The sequence below is a fragment of the Brachyhypopomus gauderio genome, chromosome 20 (assembly GCF_052324685.1).
Source record: "Brachyhypopomus gauderio isolate BG-103 chromosome 20, BGAUD_0.2, whole genome shotgun sequence".
Taxonomy (NCBI): domain Eukaryota; kingdom Metazoa; phylum Chordata; class Actinopteri; order Gymnotiformes; family Hypopomidae; genus Brachyhypopomus; species Brachyhypopomus gauderio.
Window position 1 is genome coordinate 13617563 of NC_135230.1, and position 24319 is coordinate 13641881.

A 24319-nucleotide genomic window follows, 5' to 3' on the forward strand; every position below is an offset into this window, starting at 1 on the left:
CTCCCCCAATGGTTCACCTACACACCGCTAATTCTCAGCCATAAGATGCTTTCTGCTCTCTTTTAGGTCTGAACCTCTTAGGGGTAAAGTCAGAACAGGTGTAGCAGAGGCCTTCAAACTCATTTGACAGACAGGCTCTTGGACCAATCAAACGTTTAACTACAGGGCATGCACAGAGGCGTAGCAGTAAACAGAGCAAGACAGGTCTTCACTGGACATCATCTTCATCAAATGTTGCTCAATGTTTGTGAATACATAAATGTGAATTTCAGTGGCCAGTGATCATGTTGTGGATAGTGTTACACTGATATGAAAATGTAAGCATTTTTACAATTTTACAAGCACTTCAATTATCAGAGCAATTGACGTTTATAAAAAAATATTAACAAAATACTCAAAACATGACACTGCTTGTCTAAGATTTTACACAATGGCATATAAACATTCTTTAATCATCAGGTGGACATTATATCCTGTTTATCATAACTGCTAGATTCAATTTGAACTAGAAACAAAACACATTTGAAAAGGAAAGTAAACCTCAGTCAGGGAAGATTTTGTTATAATTAGTAATTTTGTTACTAATTATGCTGTATCTAACATAACTATATCACCTACTCATTTCTGTTCAGTAGAAATACATTATACACAAAATTGTCTTGTATATTAGAAGACTATAGTATATTATATAGTTTTGTATATTAGCCTGCTATAGAAATAACATCTATATTATAGTGTTAGATGTGGAAGACAGAAGACACTCACCTCCACATTTTGGCAGGTCTGAATCAATTTCCCCATCAGTGATTCCAACTCATTGTTCCTCTTAATCAGATTGCTGAGGTTAGAGTCCAATGTTTGCTGCAAAGCAGAGCACAAAACCAAACCATGAGAAACGCAGTAAACAAACAGAGACTTATGGGAACGTCTTTCCCCAAAGCGGCGACACAAACAACCTGCCTTACTTTTAAGCCTACATATTTAATGAAAATGCAAAAACCAAGAAACAAACTAGAAACGAGGTTAGAACTACACTTCCCAGGAGGAGAGCGGGCAAATAACTAGAAACGAGGTTAGAACTACACTTCCCAGGAGGAGAGCGGGCAAATAACTGAAACAGAGCCAGATTCCCCCTCGTGCTGCAAACTCTCTCTTTACAAAAGCTCGTTGTTTTGTAGCTGTTTTGGCGTTTGACCCGCTGACCTCTGATCTCCCCGCCAACATCACGAGCGCTTGTCTGCGACCTCAGACCCCGACAGGTTCAACGGAAACAAGCACTGGAGCTCTCGTGGAGGAAAACGCCGTCCTTGATCAGCAGACTGAGCAATAACCTGTTCTGCTACCCCTCTCTATTAAACCCAGTGGCCCCTACAGAAGTTATCAAAGGAGGATGGTTTTTTTCACCCAGAAAACAAACAACCCCTGTCTCCTTTATTTTACAGACCACTGTGTTATTGTTCACTCAGGCATATTAACCCACAGTGTGGTGCAGAGGCTAACACTACCCTGCAGGAGCATTCTCACCACAGCTCACACACTAATGGACAGTCTTATGGCCTGCAGGTTCCTTTGAATTCCATAACTTCAGCATTGATGCTGAAAATAGATCTTATTACTAGGGGTGAATATTTTGAACCACTGACATCTTGCGAAAGCATGCTGAGAGGCAGACAGATACTCTCTCCTTCTAATGTCTGTGTGAACAGTCATGACCAGGACTTACTGGGTAGGCTCCAACTCACATACTGTATCAGTCCTTAATATATAATATATATATATGTGTGTGTGTGTGTGTATCTCCTGTGTATCCTGGACCTCACATGTTCGTGAGTCAGGGTGGAATTCAGGTTTTTTGCGTGCCCCATCAAAACAACAATGTTGACAACGTTGGAAACGAGCAGCTGTGACAACAGTTACCATGACAACAGCAAAAGCTGATCATCTGGTTTTGATTTGCCGTCTTGACCTGATGGTGTCTGCTGTCCTCCAGAACACAGTGCGGTGCACACATGAGCTACTCGCGGGTCCATTTTGAGCTTTTAATACCGGTAGTAGCTCCACAGAACACAGGCAGATTAAAATGCCCCAGTCCCCCTTTGCCCTCATCTACGCCTGTTTCCTTTAACCGATATCATTCACTTCATGTGTTTATCCGCCCCCTCCCGTGTTCCCAGTGCTGCTGTTTCTCATAAGGGGCACTGGGGGTCTCCCGTTTGCCACCGTGTCTGTCCACTTCCCTCCCTGGGGAGAGTCAGTGCCGTGCGGTGGTCCGTCTGCCCCACTAATCTGCCCCAGCTGCCCTTCACTGGGGTAAACACCGTGATTATGTTTACTGGTTGGGGGAAGCAGTGCTGAGCAACGCACAGCATGAGAGAGAGAGAGAGAGAGAGAGAGAGAGAGAGAGAGAGAGAGAGAGAGAGAGAATAGAGCATGATAATGAAAGGGAACCATGAGCTTGTTTAGAGAGAGAAAAGTGAGTAAAAACCAGCATGTGAAGCTGGAAAACGTGACCTACGGAGCCCTTACGTGAACAGCCCCTACGTGAACAGCCCTTACGTGAACAGCCCTTACGTGAACAGCCCTTACGTGAACAGCCCCTACGTGAACAGCACCACGTTACGTTTTTCACAGTGACCCTCTCACAGTGATGGCGTCGCAGAGAAGCATCAGAATTATAGACATATCCATTGTGTGTGTGTGTGTGTGTGTGTGTGTGCATATATGTGTGTGTGTGTGTGTTAGTCCATTAGGAAGGAAGCTTCAATTCTACCCCTGAGCTGGAAGTGAGCCAGACCGTTTGAGTGGTGCTCCAGTTTCTTTTCCCACTGTGTTCACATCACTGTTCCTGCCTTACACCCACCACACTGTGGTGACATCACACCGCCGTGCTGAGCCTCCTACTCAAACATCCCCCTTTATTCTAACAATAACATTTATATTAACGTGTACCTAACACCACAGTGACTCACTCCTGTGTTTGCAGGATTATACTGTGCAGAGATCTAGAGCTGTAATCCAGCTGTAATCCAGGTGTGGCGTAGTCACCATCGCAGTTCACCCAGGGTCACCTTCGTCTTCATCAGGACCACGTGCTTCTCCTGACCGCCACTCATCTCATGGTCACGCGTGCTTAATGCCAGTCGGAATGGCAAAAGAACACACATAATATTTAACCCATCAGTTCAAGGAGGCAAACGGAGTTTTCACGGCAGAACAAAAGGCCACTCTACCATCACACCCCACTGTCACGATTACTATTGTTCTCAGCCATCAGCTTGGACCCTTATTATCGAACTAAAAAAATCTCTAGTGGTTATTTCAGGGTTGTCACCTCTGACCCATACTCCGAGACCTCCAAGAAGAGACTGTGCTATTTCAGCCACTTCCTGGTGCTTTCCTGCCCCTCCAAGCTACATTGTAATAAAATCTAAATGTTGTGTCTGCATATGCCGGCGACTGCTGTGTTATTGAAGTGCCATAGAAATATCTGAAAATTAAGTAATTTTGTGCTGGCCGCGATTTTTTCCTTTATGGTGAAAGAGAAGTCATGCTCAAGTGTATTTCAGAAATATCATACTGCTTATCTTTCAATGTTCGGAACGTGTTCTCAAACAGATTTAAGAGATTCTCATTTTAATATCTTAGAAATTATTACAATTTACCCTTGGTTGGTAAATGCTGAGCTGTGGAAATCTCACTACTAGTTTTTGGGCCAGAGAGTAGTCCAGACTCTTTTAATATAGGCCTATAATATATTATCAACAAGGTACTAAATTCTCAAAAATTAGCCGTGTAAATAATCAGCTAAAACTCCCTACACCTTGGTTAGACACTTCGTATTGTGGAACTCTGAGTCCAAACACAGCTGCAGAAAAGCTACCTTCAGTCTCCATGTTGTGTACACTCAGAATATTCTGTCTCAAACTGGATTTATTTCTTTCATTACCGAGCTCCAGATTAGCCTAGTGATATCTTTATTACATGAAAATACAATAATGCTTCCACTGCATTAAAATAACCGACACCAGCTATTGTAACTGTGGGGGTAAAATATATATATTTATATTTCTGCCATCTGGGGAGTAACAAAAAAAAAATCTATCAAGCGTCGAGGACACAGTCCCAACAATAACTCCCTCCTTAATAGTCTGACTGCAGACTCACTGCCAGGCGCAGCTCGGTTTCGAGATGTGGGAGAGTCCCGTTCCCTCAGGGGCCTGTCCGCTCAATTAATCGTGCTCACTGTTGGGGGAGCAATTAAAGCCCCTTAACCTGAAACACTACGAAGAACTTCAGCTTCTGAGGCTTTATTTCCCTTTTTTTGAACAACCTTCTCTAATGAGGCCGGAGGTGGGCCGTTTTGTCATGAGTAGTAAGAAGGGGAAATTAAGCCCTGGGGCTTTGGTGCTCATGCTACCATGTATCCTGCGACCACGATTGATATGCGTAATGATGAGTAATTAAGTGCTCGCTAACGCCATTTTGCATCTGCGGCGAATTAAAACGGCCAAATTGTAATGGAGCCACAGGTGGAGTACGAGTGTGGCAAGACGTCTAAGGGCCCATGGAGGATCAGAACAATTCGAGCCGTAAAACGGTGCTGCCTTCACTTTCACGGGGATTTCGTTTTCCCTTCTTACTTCCCGGAAGTACCGTTACAAATCTGCTTGCCGATTTCCTGCGTGTGCGTGTCAAAATATGTTTGTATATACGTGAGCATGGCTGTGGACGGGGTTATGGGCGTGATCACCCTTGCTAAACAACGTGAGCCACATTCATAATGACCAATATTACTATTAGATACAAACGCCGTCCTTTGAACGCTTTCGGAAAGTGAACGCACCTTCAGCTTGTCATAGCGCTCGCTCAGTGCTGCCACCTGGTGGTCGCGGTGGCGTCCGACCAGCTTGCAGAGAGCGCAGATGAGTTGATCGTCCGTCACACAGTACATGTTGACCCTCTCCTCCTCGTGCTCGAGGCACTGCAGCCCGCGGAGGTGCGAGTCAGGCAGCGGCTCTATGAGACGATGCCCGGTGAAGGGCTTCTTGTTGGGGTGCGTGGCCCGCAGGCACTCCTCGCAGTACGACACCTCGCAGGTCACGCAGGTCTTCACCGCGTCCTGCGGCGGGTCCTGCTCGCAGAACTGGCATTGCACGGGCTCGGGTGAGGAGGGCACGGCCGTAGTCATGGCGGTGGGCGTGGTCGGCGTGGTGGGCGTAGTCGACGAGGGCGGGGAGTCGGGCAGCGGGAGCGTGCAGGAGGACGAGGCCCTCTGGACGCGGTCGATGATGTTCTGCAGGGTGACGTTGCGCTTGAGTCCGTCCAGGCCGCGGTGCGGGCTCAGCGCGATGACATAGCGGCAGGTGGGGCACTGGAAGGCGGCGAGGGAGTCCAGGGGCTCGCCGGCGGCGCAGTGGGACACCAGGATACGGTGGGCGCAGTTGAAACACAGGCTGTGGGCGCAGGGCAGAAGCAGCGGGTCCTCGAACAGCTCCAGGCAGATCGGGCAGGTCAGCTCCGACTCCAGCACCTCCATCCTTTCAGGAGGAGTGACGCGGCGGGGGCATCGGCGCAAACCAGGGCAGCTGGGTGGCTCTCTGGACAACAGTTGCATTGTGGGGGAGAGAAAACATGGAGCAATTAGATTAAACCAGCATGGGGTTGTCGTACAAAACTGGAGAGAGACATGGCTGACACAACAGCGGGGGGGGGGGGGGGGGGGGACTATTTTCGCACCGTGAAGTGTCGGAAATCTACAAGTAGAAGACTGGCCCACTGTCCCCCTGTGTGCCTGTAGATGCTATAATCTTCTCTTGGTTACACCGGCCCAACTACAGTCTGACTTTCTAATGTAAATTCAAAGTACATTGTACTTTTTTCAGGTTCTCCGCATCAGTAAGTCACAATTTTACGAATGCTTTGGGATTAAAGCTTTTCTTATTTCAGTCTGGTAAATAGCAAGAACAGTGGTGTAATGGAATTATGTAAATCCTTTTCTATTGTAGCTTTTCAAAGCCATATAAGCAAACAAGCTTTTATTCTCAGTGGACATTACCAGCAAACGTATAACCTACTCAGCAGTATATTTGAGGAACGTCCTAGACAAGCCAAAACATAGCTCTCGCCTGCCCATGACACTTCCTCTCATCATGGACGGACACTGGGTCCTTTGTCTCACGGGCATCTGTAGGCTTCCACAATCATCTCACCCTCACTCTTCCTCTACAGATACAGTGATTTCTTCAGTCCTGCACCATAATCCATCCATAATCGGAGACGCCACAAAAAATGTTTCCCCGGCGTTCTCCCCCGACGCAGTGGGAAAAGGGACCTGTCTGGACTCACGTTGGGGCCCTCACACCCACATTTCATTTACCTTCAGTTCATTCTGTGCTAACGCACGGTCACGTCCAGTTGTTTTATTTTAGCTTGAATATGAAGAGTCCTTATCGGTCACTTTGACTCTTAATCCTCGGGTGACGTCACTCAAACATGCTGTGGTATTCACTGCTGTTATGTCATGTCCTGGAAGCATCCTGAGGTGATAAAAATGGACGTCAGGCAGATACCATGATTTATGGAGACTGGCCAGCGTCACTGACCTACATCCCAGCAGAGGATTCCTGCTCTTTAAGATCCTCCCTCAGCGTGTATCGCTCTCTTCACACCGATCACCAAACACACACGGATAACCCTACTGAATCTTCACATCTTCATATAAAACACAGATTATATTCAAACTCAAATAATTTCCTAATTATACTACATATATGAACTTTTATGATCCATTACTTGTGAAAAAGCTTATCTAAAACACAGTTCCCATGACTTAAAATGAACTTTTATTAATGCCAAGAAAGGAAACTCATCCAACTCATCTTTTAAAGACATGATTGTGTGAGAGGTGACAGAGAAGTCCACGTAAAAATATAATCTAATAATTACTCATAGTACAGTCTTAATTCACCACCACCCTCAGGCATTATTTACTCTCTGTCCTGTCAACACACATCCATTTGCAGACTTTCATAAACACACACACATACGCGCACACACACCCTTCACATGTTTCATAAGTACCCACCAATGGAGTTCGGCCCAGACCGCGCAATGGAGACATCTCTCCTGCCGATAAAGACCAATGAGCCGGATCGAGTGAGTGGTTGGGGGGCTCAGCACACACCTTCGTACAGACAGCGTCATCTCACACGGTGGAACTCACGTCACTCCAAACCCCCCTGTCCCTGCCGTGCACCACCACCAGCACCACCCCCACCACCCTCCTCTGACCCCCCTCCTGGAAACCCAGCTTTGGGAACCTCTCTCATGGCCTGTGTCTCACGCCGACATGCTAAACAAGGGGGGGGGGACTTTACTTTAACCCTGACAATTCCAGGAAAGTCCGTTTCCTGCACTCAAGCTTGGGGGGGGGGGGGTGTTTGGGGCAGGTGGCGTGGGAGAGGGGGTGTTGGCTGGGAACGGGAAGATAGGACCAAGAGGGGGAGTGGAGAGGGCGGCTCACGTGCAGTCAGTGCGGAGGGCGGATGGCTCACGTGCAGCAGGGCTGAGGGGGGGTCTCTGTCTCGGGGGGTGGGGTTGGATAGCTGGGCAGAGAGCATGTACACACACACACACACACACACACACGGCTTCCCTGTGTCTGGGATTTTGCAGAGTGCAGTTAAATGGGTGTTTATCCAGGGAGAGTTGAGTGGAACAGAACTGGTAGTTTGAAGTGGAAAGTAAATCAGGCTCAAGCATTACATAATACCGACTGGCGACGAACTTGAGGATGAACTGCACACGTGACCTTACCTTACCGTGGACACAACATTTACGCTAAGTACGCGTGCAATTTAAGCCGTTACTGCATCCGACACCGTTTGAATGGAGGTGTACAGGACAAGTTCTGACCTTGTCTAGTAATTCAAAACTTTTGCCAACTGCGCAGTTTCTTGTAATCCATTTTAAACCTGCATTCATAGCTACTGTTGCAGGTCCTTTTTTTAAACAGAGTTGTTTGTTCATGGTAAGCCTGGAGGCAGCCCATACAGGCAAAACTTTAACACGAGCCAAAGAAAACAATACAAAACGACAACAAAAACATAAACCTAAACACACACACGCAAACAATTTCCTCACGAGACGTTACACATGTTCAATTGTTTTGCTCCGCAAACAAAAAGGCAACAAAACAATACACGCCCAGGGATTAGCCTATTGGGGTTCCCAAAGCGTCAAACGGCAGCTTAAACGGCCGAGATTTGACCCTGTATCTGCGATCAGACGAGCACTAGGCGCAAAAACGTACTATGCCGAATGCAGGACGTGCTACCCCACGTGGGAGAATGACGGCATCTGAATGACGTCAGTAGTCAGTAGTTTACTGCTCGCGCCCTACGGGGAATCGCGCTGGCTGCACGTCTGTTATTTATGCATGGACAGGTCACTATAGTCAGGTGTCGCAATGTATTCAGTTACATCCTGTTAATTTAAGAGTGAAGCAGAGAATTTGCCAGAAAATGACATGAAAAAAACATTTCTCCTCCTCTGTTAGCATATTCTGTATTATATTTAGCGTGTTTTACTTCGGCGGACTTGTGTCAGGGGAGAAGGAATTCGTTTGATGAAATCGTATGTTTTAACAGTGATGCAGAACTTCTGTGGTCCAGTTAATCCGCTGTAAAACCACGTCTCTAGCTTTAGTCTAATATCTGGTGCGCCGTTGTGTTGTATTGTGTCGTTAATCTTTCATGTATTCCAGAGACTAGAGATTTCCAAGTGTTTTTGCGATGGATCAGCTCTTTACATTCCCCTAACGAAATGTCACAATCTTAATAGCTAAAATATGTAGGAGGTACACCAGAGTAAATGAAATAATAAGAGTCCTTTAAATATTAAATTTTTCTCTCTGACTTGCGCTGAAAGTTAAGACATAATCTTTATTTCTCCATATTCCATAAATGATCAAAATGCCCAAATTATAACATTTAGCTGGAAAGATCATCCAGAGTCCACTAGGGGGAGTCCTTATTGCAAGCATAAAGGATGCATATAATCTTGATAAAGCATCACACATGAACTACAAACACGGACTGTTGGAAACACATTTGCTTTTAAATTAGCTAATTAAACTCACTTCTTGTAATAATTTTAAAATGTTCCACTTCAGTGAGAGATATGAATGCTGCTAATTAACATAAAAGGGCATTGCTGTTCCTAAAGTAATTTGCTTGCATGAAACAAAACCGTCACGGGCCGAATGTTCATGTATAAGTACGCAAGCACAACGTTCACAACCCAAGGGAATTTAGGTAATAAAATGCAAGCGGAGAGCTTCTCGTCTCTAAACTGAAGGAGGTTGCCCATCCGATTAAGTTTGTCTGATGTATTTTATGATGTGGCATAATGCGTAGTGCAGCATTCAAAGTAGGTCAAAGGCACATAATCAGCGCGCGCGCGCACGCGTACGGAGGATTCGCTTCCAAAACGAAGCAAGAGGAAAACCAACAAACAAAACAAAAAGGTGTATGGGCATGTTTTTATTTACACAAATATGTCAACACAGTAGATCAAATCATCCTGGAAGACGAAATATCAATGGCCATTTTCTGATATTTTGTCCTCCCAGGTTAACCTCAGTGAAATTATGGAATAACAGGTATTATTCTGCATGCGAAACACCACCTTAAGCAGACTAATGATTAAATATGTTAAACGACCTCTTACCGGATTAAAACGCAGACAAGCTAAAGCCTAATGCCAAATAAAGCCCATGAAAAATCTGTCCGCAAAGACTTAAACAGCCCCGGTCAATTTGCTGTATGTCTGTCTGAGTTTTGACACCTCCATATTGTTTTCCATTTCAACACATTCCCCCAAGATCCCCAACTCTAAATAGACTTTTTTGGCATCTGTGCAATAGAAGGAAGGAAGGAATTATCATATGAAGTCCTCATTAATCATGGTCCTATCATATGAATTCATAATCTGTATAGACAAATACAAATATGCCTTTCATCAGTCTAATATTGTGAAACAATGCACTAGCTAGCTAGTGAAAATGTAGCCTAGCTCAGCTAGCTATGTATTATACAGTTTTTATGTATTTCTTAAAATATCTTCTATATTAACTATTAGCTAGATCGCTAACTACCACGCTCTTGAGAGCGTAACCATGTTAGGTAGCTACAAACATTTTCTTGTATTCATTCAACATTAAATTCATGTTCATATTTTGTGTCAAACTTGATTGAAGGACGTGAAATTTACAGTACAATGGAGGGAAGGCGCCAACGGGGCAAGTTAATGAAATAGTTTAAGATGGCACTGCAACAAGTTGAAAGGGCTATCGTGCACGTTGCGCGGTGATCTAGTTAGCTAGCTACCTAGCTTATTTCATATTAGGTAGACAGCTAACATGATCGTTAGCGTAGTTTACAAGAATGTGAACTTAAGTTCATCAACAATACTCTCTTTGCATTGTCAGATGTTCTGATGTGTGTAGTTTATGTTTTACTATTACTACAAAAATGTAATGTCCACTTGGGAAATATGTGAGACATAAGACAGCTTACCTAAGAATACGTTCCACTTGCACGTTTTCTTTATAACTTGTCGTCACAGCTTCTTTCCAGACTGAATATGAGGCTGCGTCTGATTGGCTGATTTATATTTAAAACTGAAAAGGCGCCAAATAACGTGTGGAATTGTTGAGGTGGAGTAGCTCCATAATTATTTCAACTGGCAAGTTAAGTTTTGATGTAGTAAGCTAAAAATGCTAAAAAGAAATAGATACAAAGCATACCTTTTAGATGATGATCCAGTACCAAGATCAAGTAAAGTTATGCGGATGCAGAAAGAGGTAACGTAAACAACCACAATATATAGGGACTTGGATATCCCCATGATAATGATTGAGCCCTCCGGTCGCGCTGCTAAGCGAAATCAGTCATCACAAGCGCGCGGTAAAAAAAATCGCTGTTTTCATATGTTTGTAGGATGTTTCTTCCCAGAGTTTTTGTAATATGACATAATTGAATGTCCGCTTTCTCTCATCCCGTTAGAAGAATTTACATTTCGCGCTCCTGTTTCTTTTTGAGCCTGGTTGAATTTTAACTTCGCATTTGGACCGTTCAAAAACATTGTGGGATTGTACAAAAGATATTAATAGATACGTGGACCGTTACATAATATTCGTGTTTATTGTTTCCTTAAGTTTTATCCCAGTCTGTACAGTTTAAGGTAGTTTTAAGGGTCCCAAGACAACGTGTTGGTCCGATGAACCATGATAATGGCGGGCACGGACTAGCCCAAATCTAGCGCACATTTCTTGATCACAAGATTTCCTTTCGTTGCATTAAAATATAGGGCCGATTTAAATGTGAATATCTTTGGACTGGCTTGATCAAATTTGACAATTGAGGCATCTTTTTTTTAGTTATATTGTGCTGCATCTAATAAAACTATTTTAAATGTGATTAAATAATTTTGAAAAAAATGTTCAAGTCCCTAAAATATAGTATATTTTCAGAATTGCGCCGCCATATACTATAATAATTATTCGCCCAAATAATAAATAAATGAATGTTACTAAACTTTCAGAATGGAAACAGAAGAGGGAAATATAAAAAAATCATAAAAGAAGACACCCCATTTCCACGAACAAGTTATTTGAGGAGGTGCTTAATAAAGGTAAGAATTTACATGACTTTATAAACATTGTGGCCGGTAGTAGTATGTTTGTGTATATGTGGTGTTCATGCCCCTCAGGTGGCGGTCTACTCATTAGTGGGTTCGCCACATGAGGATGATTGTATCTGTAAATATTAAAAAGACCCAATACTGTTGCTATTTTTGAACATAATTTACAAAATGCATTGCTAATGTATCCAGTAATTAGTGGTGGGACTTTAACGCGTTAATTTCGATTAATTAATTACAGGAAAATTAACGCACTAAAAAAATTAACGCATTTAACGGACGAGACACTTTTGCACCGTGGAATGTTTCTCAGTGCGCGAGTTCCGGGCATACAGATTATATGGACGCACAATAAGATCATGATGGAGATGACTGAAGAGGCTACGCTGGTGGATGGGAAATTTAAATATAAGAAACTTCCAGATGGAAGTACAAACAAAAATAGTGTTATTTGCACTTTATGTAGGAAGGAGTTCGCTTATCACAGGAGCACTTCCACCCTTCATTACCACCTCAACGCAAAACATGTTGCGGCTAAAGCTGGGCGTACACTGTGCGATATTTTAAATTGTGTACTCAGCTCCAGCTCAAACTGTACGACTAAATCGCAGGGAGAGTCGGCTCGTGGAGCTGCTTCAACAGTGCGATACTCTCACGAGGAGCGATTTGAATTTCAAACATGTTTGATGTTCTTGCAACGCTGCGATTTCTGATCGGGAGTTGGTCGTGAGGTGTGAATCGTTCCTCGTTTACCTGTGTAAACTATACTATGCACGACACGCGATTGAGCCGAAACGAGTGAAAAATCGGCTGAAAATGGGCCAAAAATCGCACAGTGTACGCCCAGCTTAACGCGCAGGTCAGTAATGGTAACTTAGCTGCTAAATGTATTCCTAGTACGATAGGGTGACCAAACGTCCGTAATTCACATCCTGTGAGGAAACGTCCTGGTTTTTAAATTACCTTCATTGGACCATTAAGACTGGATTAAACTTTCGCGAATGGCGCGCGACTCCGCACGCGTTTATACATGATGCGTCACATTATTTGTGTTGTCCGCTCCCTGTGGTCGAAGATAAATCCTTACAAGAAGCGCTGCGAATTGCATCAACTGATGCAAGTTACGAACTACCGTCCAGGGGTGAGTTTCCCAAAACGTTCTTAGCGCCAAGTACTTCTTAACCTCGTACGTAAGAACGTTTTGGGAAACTCACCCCAGAAAGACAATGTCGAAGAAAATCCAGCAGCTGTATGATGAGGAAAGAATTAAAACAGGTTATTGTGAAGAGTGCCACAAATGTGGCTCTGACTGGGGATCACTGGACCTCTGTTAGCAACAAGAATGATCTTGGTGTGACAGCTCATATTATAGATGATGAATCTATAGATGATGAAGATCCAGTCATTTGCTTTGAGCATGCAGAAGACCACTTCTAGGCACTATGGAGATGCCTGTGGCAGAGGCCTGGGAAATTAAAGAAAGTCTACCATCTAAAATGGTATTAAAAAACATCTTCTGATTTACTTCAATTCTTCCAATATCCTGAGCAAAACTCCCTAAATTAAACAACATTTTTGGTCAGAATTTCCAATGTTCTGAACTGTTTTCTGCACACTACACATATATTTGTCTTCGTAGTAGACTGGTGGAAAAATAAACAAGATGTTGAAGTTTATGATTATGTTCATTGATTCATTCATCATTCAAACTTAAATGAATATTTCTCATGTTAAATACTGAAATGCGATTAAAATGCGATTAATTTCGATTAATTAATTACAAAGCTTCCGATTAATTCGATTAATTTTTTTGATCGCGTCCCACCCCTACCAGTAATGTAATTTTTAAAGGGCTTTTTTATTTTAATTAATCTTTATTGACTTAATTTTTCCCATTCTAAAAAGCAGTCAGGCAACCAGAGCTCTTTGTCCAGTGCAGTACAGAAAACACTAGAAGAAAACAATCTTTGCATAAATCAGTCACAGGTAAGTATACTTGAAATTGGAACAGTCAAATCACTTTAATGTGCAATATCATTGTGAATCAGAAAAACAGGGATCAATTAAGACATATTTAGAGGTACTGTAATGTGTTTGTAAATTTGATATTAAAGCTAATCTGAAAGGTTAATTTAAGAGACCCTTTTTTCATTTAATATGAACATATAATGACTAAAGTGCAACAAACTAATCACAATTAAAATATATAAAAATAAACAGACAACCTCAGATGGGACTTCAAGTGATGAAGAACCCTTTAGTCCGTCCATTGCAACGCAAGAACCACCGGAACGACAGGATGAAAGGATACCTAACATACATTTTAGATTCCACAAGCTGATGATGAACTTCTGTACCCTGGAGCACCTCTCACAAAAGGACAGAGTCTGCTGTTGTTGATGTCATCTGTCCTGCGACACAACCTAACAGGAATAGCTCTGGAACATCTCCTGAAGGTCTTTAATGAACATTTCCCTGGTTTAGTGCCAGAAAGTGTATACCTGTTTAACAAAGCTTATGGAGAGTTTGGTCATTATGAACCTCATTTTTATTGCTCTTTATGTTCTGTGTACATAGGCACAAGGGGAAAAAAAGTCCAACACATTGTGTAGCATTGTGACACAAATCTTAGAAATGGTTCATTTTTTCTTGTAATGAGTTTGTCATCACAGATTAAAAACATTCTTGAAAATCCAAATTTAAGTTTATCAAGAGAGACAACAGCTAAAGAAGGTGTTCTGAATGATATACAGTGTGGAGCAGAGTACAGAAAATTAAGAGAAAGTGGGCATTTGGGTGAACATGATGTAAGCCTACTGTGGAACTGTGATGGAATTCCCATTTTCAAGAGCTCAGAATACCAAGTCTGGCCTATTCAGTGTCAGGTAATTGAACTACATCCTAAAGACAGAAAGAGTAACATCTGTGTGCCATGTCTTTGGTTTGGTGAAAAGAAACCAATTATGCACACTCTGCTGACTCCCTTTGTGAATGAACTTTTAACTCTAGAGAAGGATGGCATTACATGGAAAGATCCACAGAATAGAGAGCATAAGTGTAAGGTGTTTGCACTTATATGTAGCTCAGACTCTGTTGCCCGCCCACTACTCAGAAACACCAAACAGTTCAATGGTGTGTTTGGGTGTGATTTTTGCTATCATACAGGTGGTGGTCCTTATCCCTTTAGAATTCCAGAACCTCCTCCTAGATCTGAGGCAGAACACTACAACCATTCTATGTCAGCAACACCTGAGCAGCCAGTCAAGGGTGTTAAAGGCCCTTCTGTATTGATGAGGTTAGAGAAGTTTCAGATGATTAATGGCTTCATCCCAGAATACCAACATAGTGTTTGTCTTGGTGTGACTCGCCAGTTGGCAAATCTGTGGTTGGATTCAACCAATCACAAAAAAGAGTGGTATATAGGAACAAAATCAAACATTGTTGACAGAGAATTGCTTGCAATCAAGCCCCCTGTAGAGGTAACTAGAACACCACGATCAGTGCAAGATCGAAAATGTTGGAAAGCATCGGAGTGGAGGTCATTTCTCCTTTTCTATTCATTGCCAGTTTTAAAAGGTGTTCTAATGAAGAAGTACTGGAATCATCTCTTTCTTTTAGTTTTTGCCATGCACATGCTTCTTCAAGAAAATGTGAAATTATGCAATGTCACTGTAGCAGAAATGGCACTTAAGAAGTTTGTTATTCAGTTTGAGCTGCTGTATGGTAAAGAAAATGTGTCATTCAATGTACACTTGTTAACACATATTGCAGCCAGTGTTTTGAACTGGGGTCCTTTGTGGGCCACATCCACATTTTCTTTTGAGTCATTCAATGGCGCTCTTATAAAGTATTTCAATGGAACTACACATGTACCAATCCAGATAGTAAAGCGATTCCTTAGATGGAAGAGTATACCTAAAAGGGCTGAAAAATGCATAAAGGATGCAAACGATAACGTTAAAGAGCTCTTCTCTCAGCTTCAGAACAGTAATTACATGACTTCCAAATCAGAACACTTGGCTGAAAATGTCAGAGGTTTTGGTATTCCTTCAAATAGAGCACCTGCATTGCACATTCTTGCTATTGAGGACTTAAGTGGTGGTCCAATATCAGAGTGTTTATATTACAGCAGTTTTCTTATAGGTGATGTAATGTATCACTCAGAAGATAATAATAAACTGCAAAAAAGAAATAATTCTATTGCAGAATTACATGACGGAACGTTGTGCAAAGTTTTGAGCCTTGTTGCTTATGAACTGGGCAATGCAAATTGTGCAAATGAAAAAAAGTGCTGCGTGTTGGTAAAAGAGCTTGTTAAGACAGCAAGACAACTCTATAGAGACATACAATTGAACATTTCATCCAAGTTTGTGTATGAAGTATCTGAGTCAAATAATGTTTATGCAGTGCATGCAAAGTCTTTCAAACGAAAATGTGTTATGATGAAAAGCAAAGATAAAATATATGTCATTCCTCTTCCAAATACTGTAGAGAGAGACTGATTGTTGTTTAATTTTAAAGGACTGGCAATGGGCTATCCACTAAACACTGTTGATACATGGGGTGTAAAAGCTTGTGAATGATTAGTTGTAATATAGTAATCTATATGTAATATAGATGTTAATGTGATAATTATTTGTAACAATTATTGTTTTATTGTTGTGTGTCGTCTATCTGTTTCTCGTGCGCTATTGCGCAATATCCATGACTCATTAAACGTTGTAATTGAGTCTGAGAGCTGGATTCCTGTCTCATCCTTTTTATTCCAAATTCATTTTTGTATCACATAAAAAAATAAAATAACCCTAAGTTATATTTGAATAAAAGTAGCAAACTAAAGATTATTTACATTTTTAAATAAAATGGATAATGCATTTATATCTTTTAGCACTATTTTACTGATAAACTGGTGGAGTATTTCAAAACATTAAACAGAAAAGGTCAGTTAAGGAAATGTACTTTTATTGTATATATTTGTAAACACATCAAAGCACACTTTAAAATAATGTACCAAACATGCACTAGGGTAGTATATTTATCTGAATACACCAAAGATCAATTTAAATATGAATTCAAATTAGTGTACTTATATGAAGTACACTGAAGTACTGATGAGATAAAATGTACTTGCAATTATTGCATTTGTAATATATATATTTTTGCACTTAAAATAATTCAGCAAAAATTTTTAAGTAGTATACTTTCTCTGAATACACCAAAGATCAATTTAAATATTAGTTCAAATTAGTGTACTTATATGAAGTCCACTGAAGTACTTCTAAGGTAAAAATGTACTTAAAATTATTGCATTTGCATTATATTTTATTTGTACTTATATTAAGCACACAAAACAGTAATGTACTTGAAATGTATTTGCCGAAATTAAAATACATTGGTAGTACATTAAAGTATACTTAATTTTTACTCGGGAAGTCCCCATTAATGGTGGTCCTATTGTCAGGCCTGCCTCCCTCCTGTCGGTCATGTCTTCCGTTTGTCTTTTATTTTGAAATTCCTCATTGTGTCTGACTTCACTCCCCTGCCTTGTTTTCTGCCCCTCGTTATTGCTTTCTGGTGTGTCTTGTTGAGTCCCTTGGTTGGTTATTGTAAGTACTTCTTGCTCGTATACCTGTTGGATTCTTGGTGTTCTCTGTTTGTACTCTCTGTTCTTTGATGTTCTCTTTCAGTTGTACTTCAGATTGTGGTTTTTCTAGTTATATGCTTGTTAATGCCTTTCCTTTTCTGTAGTCATGTTCCCCCAGTTATGTTAGTGTTTGGTTCCTATGTTAGGTGTTGTTTGATGATTCTTGGTGTATGTTTTGTGTGCTTTGTGTATATGTATCATTAAACCTTTGTTCAGTCCGCATCTGCGTTCAGCCCTCTGTCCTAGTTGTCACACCTATCATATGAAGTCCTCATTAATCATGGCCCTATCATGTGACGTCCTCATTAATCATGGCCCTATCATATGAAATCCTCGTTAATGGTGGTCCTATCATATGAAGTCCTCATTAATCATGGCCCTATCATGTGAATTGCTCATTAATTATAGCTCTATCATATGAAGTCCCCATTAATGATGGTCCTATCATATGAAGTCCTCATTAATCATGGCCCTATCATGTGAATTGCTCATTAATTATAGCTCTATCATATGAAGTCCCCATTAATGATGGTCCTATCATATGAAGTCCTCATTAATCATGGCCCTATCATGTGACGTCCTCATTAATCATGGCCCTATCATATGAAATCCTCATTAATGGTGGTCCTATCATATGAAGTCCTCATTAATCATGGCCCTATCATGTGAATTGCTCATTAATTATAGCTCTATCATATGAAGTCCTCATTAATGATGGTCCTATCATATGAAGTCCTCATTAATCATGGCCCTATCATGTGAATTGCTCATTAATTATAGCTCTATCATATGAAGTCCTCATTAATGATGGTCCTATCATATGAAGTCCTGATTAATCATGGCTCTATCATACGAAGTCCTCATTAATGATGACCACAAACAACTGGTTCTCCTACATTTTCTGTATTTGTCACCTCCTGTGGGCTCACTTACCCATTTGGGGGTCATCTTCCCATTTTGGATATTTGTGTCCATAAACAACTGGTTGTCCTCAATTTTCTGTATTTGTTTGTCACCTCATGTGGGCTCACCTACCCATTTGGGGGTCATCTACCCATTTTGGACATTTGCGGTTCTCACCCAAACTCTATCCCCTACCTCTCCACCGGCAGGAGCCTCTCCTTCATATCCCATAATCCTCCAACACTCCTGTGTCTGTGACAAATTGATGTCCTTTCATATTTGAATTATTGCCACCTGAGTATGCCCGTAATGCTCAACCAGACTGGCTGTTGAATTCAGGCTGGATGTGAGGTAGACCGGATTAGACTGAAGCCCTAATCTGATAGATCTAGTCACACCCACAGTCTGGAGCTACACCCAAACCTGCTCCCCATACCTGACCTACATATATCAAAATAGGGACATTGAGATTTGATGCTGAGGAATTTTAGACACTAAGGGATTGTTGAATATGTGGAATTGGAATGCGTGTGGTATAGGTGTGTCAGTCTGGATGTGTGGATGTGATGTGTGATGTGCACCTGGTGTTCATGCTTCTGTTTGTGTGTGTGTGTGTGTGTGTGTGTGTGTGTGTGTGAGTATGAATGCATGGTGTGTGGTATGTGTGTACGATGTCTGTGTTTATGTTAATATGTGCACACCTATTATGTGCATGTTCTGACATTAGCCAGATGTTCATTGCTAAAAACACTATGTCTAATAGTGTCTATGTACACACAATAAGGTCAGTGATGAAATGACACCATGTCTCATAGCATCTGTTCACACATGGTCAATGATCAAATGAATCCTCCTTTCATACCTCTAAAGCACTCCAACATTAACTAAACATTTCATTCACACATACCAATAACTCCAGTTCACCAACCCAGACTGTATCCTTGGATCACACTGAAGTGCTGGCTTGAAATGTTTAACCAATATTCTGCACTGAAACATTTTAAGATGCTACTTCTCACACATGCTGTTGCTACATTATGTGACAGGGTCACAGTGCCAATTTCATATTGAAACCATCTGTTATTTTCAGGCAAAAGGAAGCTTTAGCTCAGTGGAAGGCCTGTAGTCAGCCATATTAAGATTAATGGTTACAAGTTACCTACAGGCCATGGCTAAAAGTGTGTGTGAGTGGGTTGCAATGCCATCATGCCACGCAAACTGGAAATATCATTATGTCCCGAGTTGGAATCACAACATCTCCAATTACACACATTCTGTCTTTTCCTCGGATTTTGGTGGGTTGACAGTGAAGGAGTGGCCGTGAGTTTAATGACCAGCGTAAAGCCAAAACAAACCGGTGACTCAAGCTCAACCCATGTCACAGGCCACAGGTCCAGCAAACACAGTGAAGTGACCAGCATGTGTGTAAAGCACCGCCCTGAAACTCTACAGCACAGAGTGGGAGACCCAGTACTCCAGCAGGGAGGCCCAGTCCGGCGAAGGGTCTTAGTGGCGGACCTGCCTGTTAGGCTGCTCTATATGCCATAATCAAACCCAGGCTTTCAAGTAGCTCAGCCAAAAATGATATTTCAACACATTTTCCACTTATCCAAAACACAGCCCATCAGTCCATCCTGGTGTGGTGTCCTGGAGTGAAGACACCCCTTTAGTGTTCTTTAGAGACTAACAATAGAAGCAACCCCCACCCATTACTATGCAAACTATGAACATTTAAACTTTTGAGCATCCCTTGAGATGATGCAATGCTGATCTCCAGTCAGTTAAAAACGTCCATTCCTGCTATGACAATTGAAAATACCAGGGGATTCCCAAAGAATTGGAGCTGAGGCCACACCTCAGACATAAAGGATTCAGCACTCTGCATCTCAGACATAAATAATTCAGCACTCTGTACCTCAGACATAAAGAATTCAGCCCTCTGCATCCCAGACATAAATAATTCAGCACTCTGTACCTCAGACATAAAGAATTCAGCCCTCTGCATCCCAGACATAAATAATTCAGCACTCTGTACCTCAGACATAAAGAATTCAGCACTCTGCACCTCAGACATAAATAATTCAGCACTCTGTACCTCAGACATAAAGAATTCAGTACTCTGTACCTCAGACATAAAGAATTTAGTACTCCACACTTCAGACATAAAGAATTCAGTACTCCACACCTCAGACATAAAGAATTCAGCACTCTGCACCACAGGCATAAAGAATTCAGTACTCCACACCTCAGATTTAAAGAACTCAGCAGTTTGCACCTCAGACATAAATAATTCAGCATTCTATACCTCAGACATAAATAATTCAGCAGTTTGCACCTCAGACATAAAGAATTCAGTACTTCACACCTCAGACATAAAGAATTCAGTACTTCTCAGACATAAAGGATTTAGCATTCTGTACCTCAGACATAAAGAATTCAGTGCTCACAACCTTGCTTACAACTCACCACACACACCACAGACAGACGTCTGGGCTCTGAGACATCGTGTTGTGTAGTGATTCATATCCATCAAATGTTCATTCCTTTCTGTGTCAGGAGCCAGTGTACCACAGTGGCAGATGCTTAAGGACAAATTATAGCTCCAATGTACAGTGCCAGGAATAAAGATTTATTGACATATGGTTGTAGACATAAATCAGCTACAGTTCACAAGCCCTGGACATGAACACAACCACAAGTTGTTGTCTGATCTTAAAATGAAAATTTACAGAAGATGACACTGGAGAAAAAAAGCAAAGAAGGCATTGCAGCTCTGGATAGAAGGAGTCAAAGAAGCAAATACCAGAATGACTGACATAAGATAATACGACATAGAAGTAGAGCCCTTGCTTTCCTAACTTGTAGTTCTGCAGTGCCCTCGTATCCACAACGTCTTTGACAAATCGGATCTAAAGTTGTTAGAATGATTAATTATACAGAATAATTTTCTGTTGACATGGAACTACACAGAGAGTTTATCCTGCTACTGAATGTAGGATTTAAAAACAATCAACAAAAATCAATTGTGTAAGCAAATCCCTGTTTTTCAGTAAACATGCAGCCTCATTCATGCAGCTCAGTAAATCCGCATATGCAGTTCGGCCTTAAACATTGTCATTACTGGCGCACAAAGCTGTCATTCTCACATAGCCCTGCCCTAATTTGGAGACCGAAACTGCTTCAGACGCAGACCTGCGGAATGGTCCACAGATTCCAGTAAACACAGATGCTGGGCGGTAGACTGCAGCACAGGGCCTGTACCTGGTATAACACTGTCCGCATGAGTCAGAGCTCTGTGGCCACTGACCTTCAGGGATGTTGGGATAATCACATCTACCATCTAGATCTTTTTACCATATTAGTCCCAGTATAGAATTTCTGAACAGGCAGCATTTACTTTGTAGCCAGGAGGTGATGTCTGATCTTAAGTGAGCTACCTTGATGTCGACTCATCTTTTCAGTTCAAGCGTTTTTAATATATAATCCCACCAATTTATATGGGTTCTATGAGAGGGAAAATTCAGGCACACCCCCTGGTGGTAGAAATGCAGACTAGCAGCAAGACAGTGGTGCTGCCAAAGAACCACTTAAATAAGTGACTTATCAAGTCATATCAACACTGCCTGCTCTTAAGAATATCCTAACCCAAACAGAATACTCTGTCCCTTTCTGTGACACCACACAGACGCGGTGTCTGCCCGAGAGTGGCTCGCTGGACCGTGAGTAACACTTTGATACGGATTTTTCGAAACAGCCCTCTCATTGGCCCAGAAGTGGCCAAAAATACCGCCCGGCAACTCACTCTTTGCCTGCTGTTGGGGTTGCCGCAGCAACGCGGCATAAGCCTCTGTCAGACGACCAGGGTAGGCACGCATGAGGCCAGATGAAGACTGCGTTAACGTGTGGGTGTGCTGGTTGGGGGTGACACATTTCATACTGGAAGTTGTCCAAAGCAGAATTAGAGGGTCTTGATCAGTTTGAGCTTCACAGAGCTTTGGTATATTCCTGTGTTGGCTTCCGCCCGCCGGCAGGAATTTACTGGATCTTTTTTTCTTCCCTGCCCGACTTGTTTCAGACGACAGCAGAGCTTCCTCGGAAATTCAGTCAGTTCGCATGGGGATGTTGGTAATGATTCAAGTCACGATTAACTAGTTGCAGAAACTGAACTAAATTATTCCCGGTGTGAAACCACCACCCCCCCAGTGGGGTCAAAGTCACAGGCAGGGGTTATCGTGTTGTAGCACGGGTGATACCTCTGCCTCTGCTGTGCTGTGCTTATCTGGGTCCAGGACACGGGAAGAGGAGATGCGAGAGAGGGACGAACTACCACTCGCAAACTTGTGAAGATAAATCTGTGTCCTGAAAGGAATTAGACCCCTGTTTGAATCCTTGAGTTGGAAAATAAATAACAAGCAAACAAGCAAAAACAATAATAACATGAGCAAGGACGGGCCCGGCACGTGTCGTGTGTCACGCTGCACTCTAACAATAGGTGGCACTCTGAGAAGACTTGACATCCAGCAGTGGAGACAAGCTCATCTGATGGAGACTTGATGTGTGTCAGCTCCTATCAACATCAGCGGTCTGACAGCATGTGGCACTGTGACGAGGAGCTGTACGGTGCTGTGTGCCTGGCAGCGTCTGCCCGTGTGCGACCGTGTCCTCGCCACCAGCCAAAGCTTGAGTCAGCCCGCACAGAGCTGCCACTGTGTCTCACCATCCACAGCGCCCACACTGAAAAGAGTCAAAGCGGTTTAAGCAGTTTTACGCAGTCAAGGTTCGTGTGTGTGCTGACATAGTCTGGCACTTGAGCACGCCGACCCGTTTCAGCACCGACACTCAGCGCCAGGCTGGAAATCCCGCCGTCAGCATCGTGCGTGAAAGACCAAAACGAGGCCGGCCCAAAGTGTGAGAGGCACGGGAACCTGGTGCCACTCGGGTGGAGACCTCCACCCACACCTCCACCCACACCTCCGCCCTCGTGCCCCCGCCCCCAGCAGAACCCGACCGCACACCCCTTCCCACTCCTCACCGGGACCCCTAGCCTTACTGAAGTTACCCATAAGTCCCCCATAAGCCTGCACGTGTGATCCCAGCACTCGTGAGATTCGTGAGGGACACGTGAAGAGCGCGGTTCCCCTCAGAAGCGGACTCGCCCACTTAGAAGTTTTGCTCAGCTTCGTTCAAGACCACAAGGGTCTGACACACTGAGGCTCAGAAGTAGGTGAAAAGTATGTCAAAGTTCTGCAGGGAGCTCAGCCTCTCGTGTCCTCCTCAAATGCATGTTCTCTGCTGTCAAAGCTCTGGGAGCGCATGCACACGACCTGCTGTGAACGCCGACCCCGACCCGGGAGACCCGACCGCCACTCACCTTCCACATGGTTAAAATTCCATGGTCCACGAGCAGAGCGGAAGGAGGGAGGGGAGTGGTGGAGGTCTGGATGGGGGGGGCGCGTGTGTGTGCTCCGCTGCCGTCCCGCGCGGGTCTGCTCCGCTCTGGCTGCTCCGCTCGGCGAGCGCTGTGCCTGGAGGAGCCGCGGTGTGAGCGCGTCCGGATCTGCCCGTGTCACTCGCCTCTCGCCGCCTGTGTTCGCCTACTAGCCCCTCCCCCTCACCCTCCACCCCCCTCTCGGCGTGAGCAGCACGGTGGAGGAGGGGGCGGGGAGCTGCGCTGCCTCACACCCTCTCCCCGTCCACGCTCGGGCAGTGGGCGTGTAGCTAGGGAGGGGCTTGTGGGACAGGACCAATGAGAAGGCTGAGGGGAGGGGACATTTAAAAGGTGTGGGCGTGCCAGGCTGCTGGACTACTGTGGCAAGATTTATGATGTCTCTCACACCTTCAGGCTGGATTTTCTCTCTCTCTCACTCTCTTACTTCACTGCAGTCATTTCAGTTTATCTGCTGTCCTTAAATGTTCTTTCTCCATCCTTAAATTGGTTCTGTAAACAAACCTCCTTTGAACCCAATAGTGTAAGAACTAATTGACAAAAACCTTGTCAAGGGGTAAATGAAGCCCTGATTTTTAAACAAATACTTAATCTCAAGTCCTCATTCCTGTTCAACTCTCCCA

At 43.1% G+C, this 24319-nt stretch overlaps 1 protein-coding gene and 1 long non-coding RNA gene across 7 annotated transcripts in view; one reads left to right on the forward strand and one right to left on the reverse strand.

Annotated features, from left to right (window-relative positions):
* Nucleotides 1–23824, reverse strand: part of LOC143484062 (E3 ubiquitin-protein ligase Midline-1-like) — a 32419-nt gene extending 8595 nt beyond the window's left edge. Inside the window, exons 1-4 of one of the 6 annotated variants that reach the window (XM_076982530.1) lie at nt 23622–23824; nt 22504–22609; nt 4844–5597; nt 766–861 (exon numbers count right to left, since the gene is read on the reverse strand). In XM_076982530.1, the coding sequence (XP_076838645.1) occupies nt 766–861; nt 4844–5536 (789 nt within the window). In that variant the 5' untranslated portion in view covers nt 5537–5597; nt 22504–22609; nt 23622–23824. Of the gene's footprint in view, nt 1–765; nt 862–4843; nt 5598–6376; nt 6537–7084; nt 7206–10577; nt 10651–22503; nt 22610–23621 lie in introns of those variants that run through there. The other 5 variants (XM_076982527.1, XM_076982526.1, XM_076982525.1 and 2 more) reach the window with 5 other exon arrangements.
* The window catches only part of LOC143484063 (uncharacterized), a 32672-nt gene continuing 19090 nt past the window's right edge, over nt 10738–24319 (forward strand). Inside the window, exons 1-2 of the long non-coding RNA XR_013122534.1 lie at nt 10738–10864; nt 11605–11694. This is a non-coding gene — a long non-coding RNA (uncharacterized LOC143484063). The remainder of the gene's footprint in view (nt 10865–11604; nt 11695–24319) is intronic.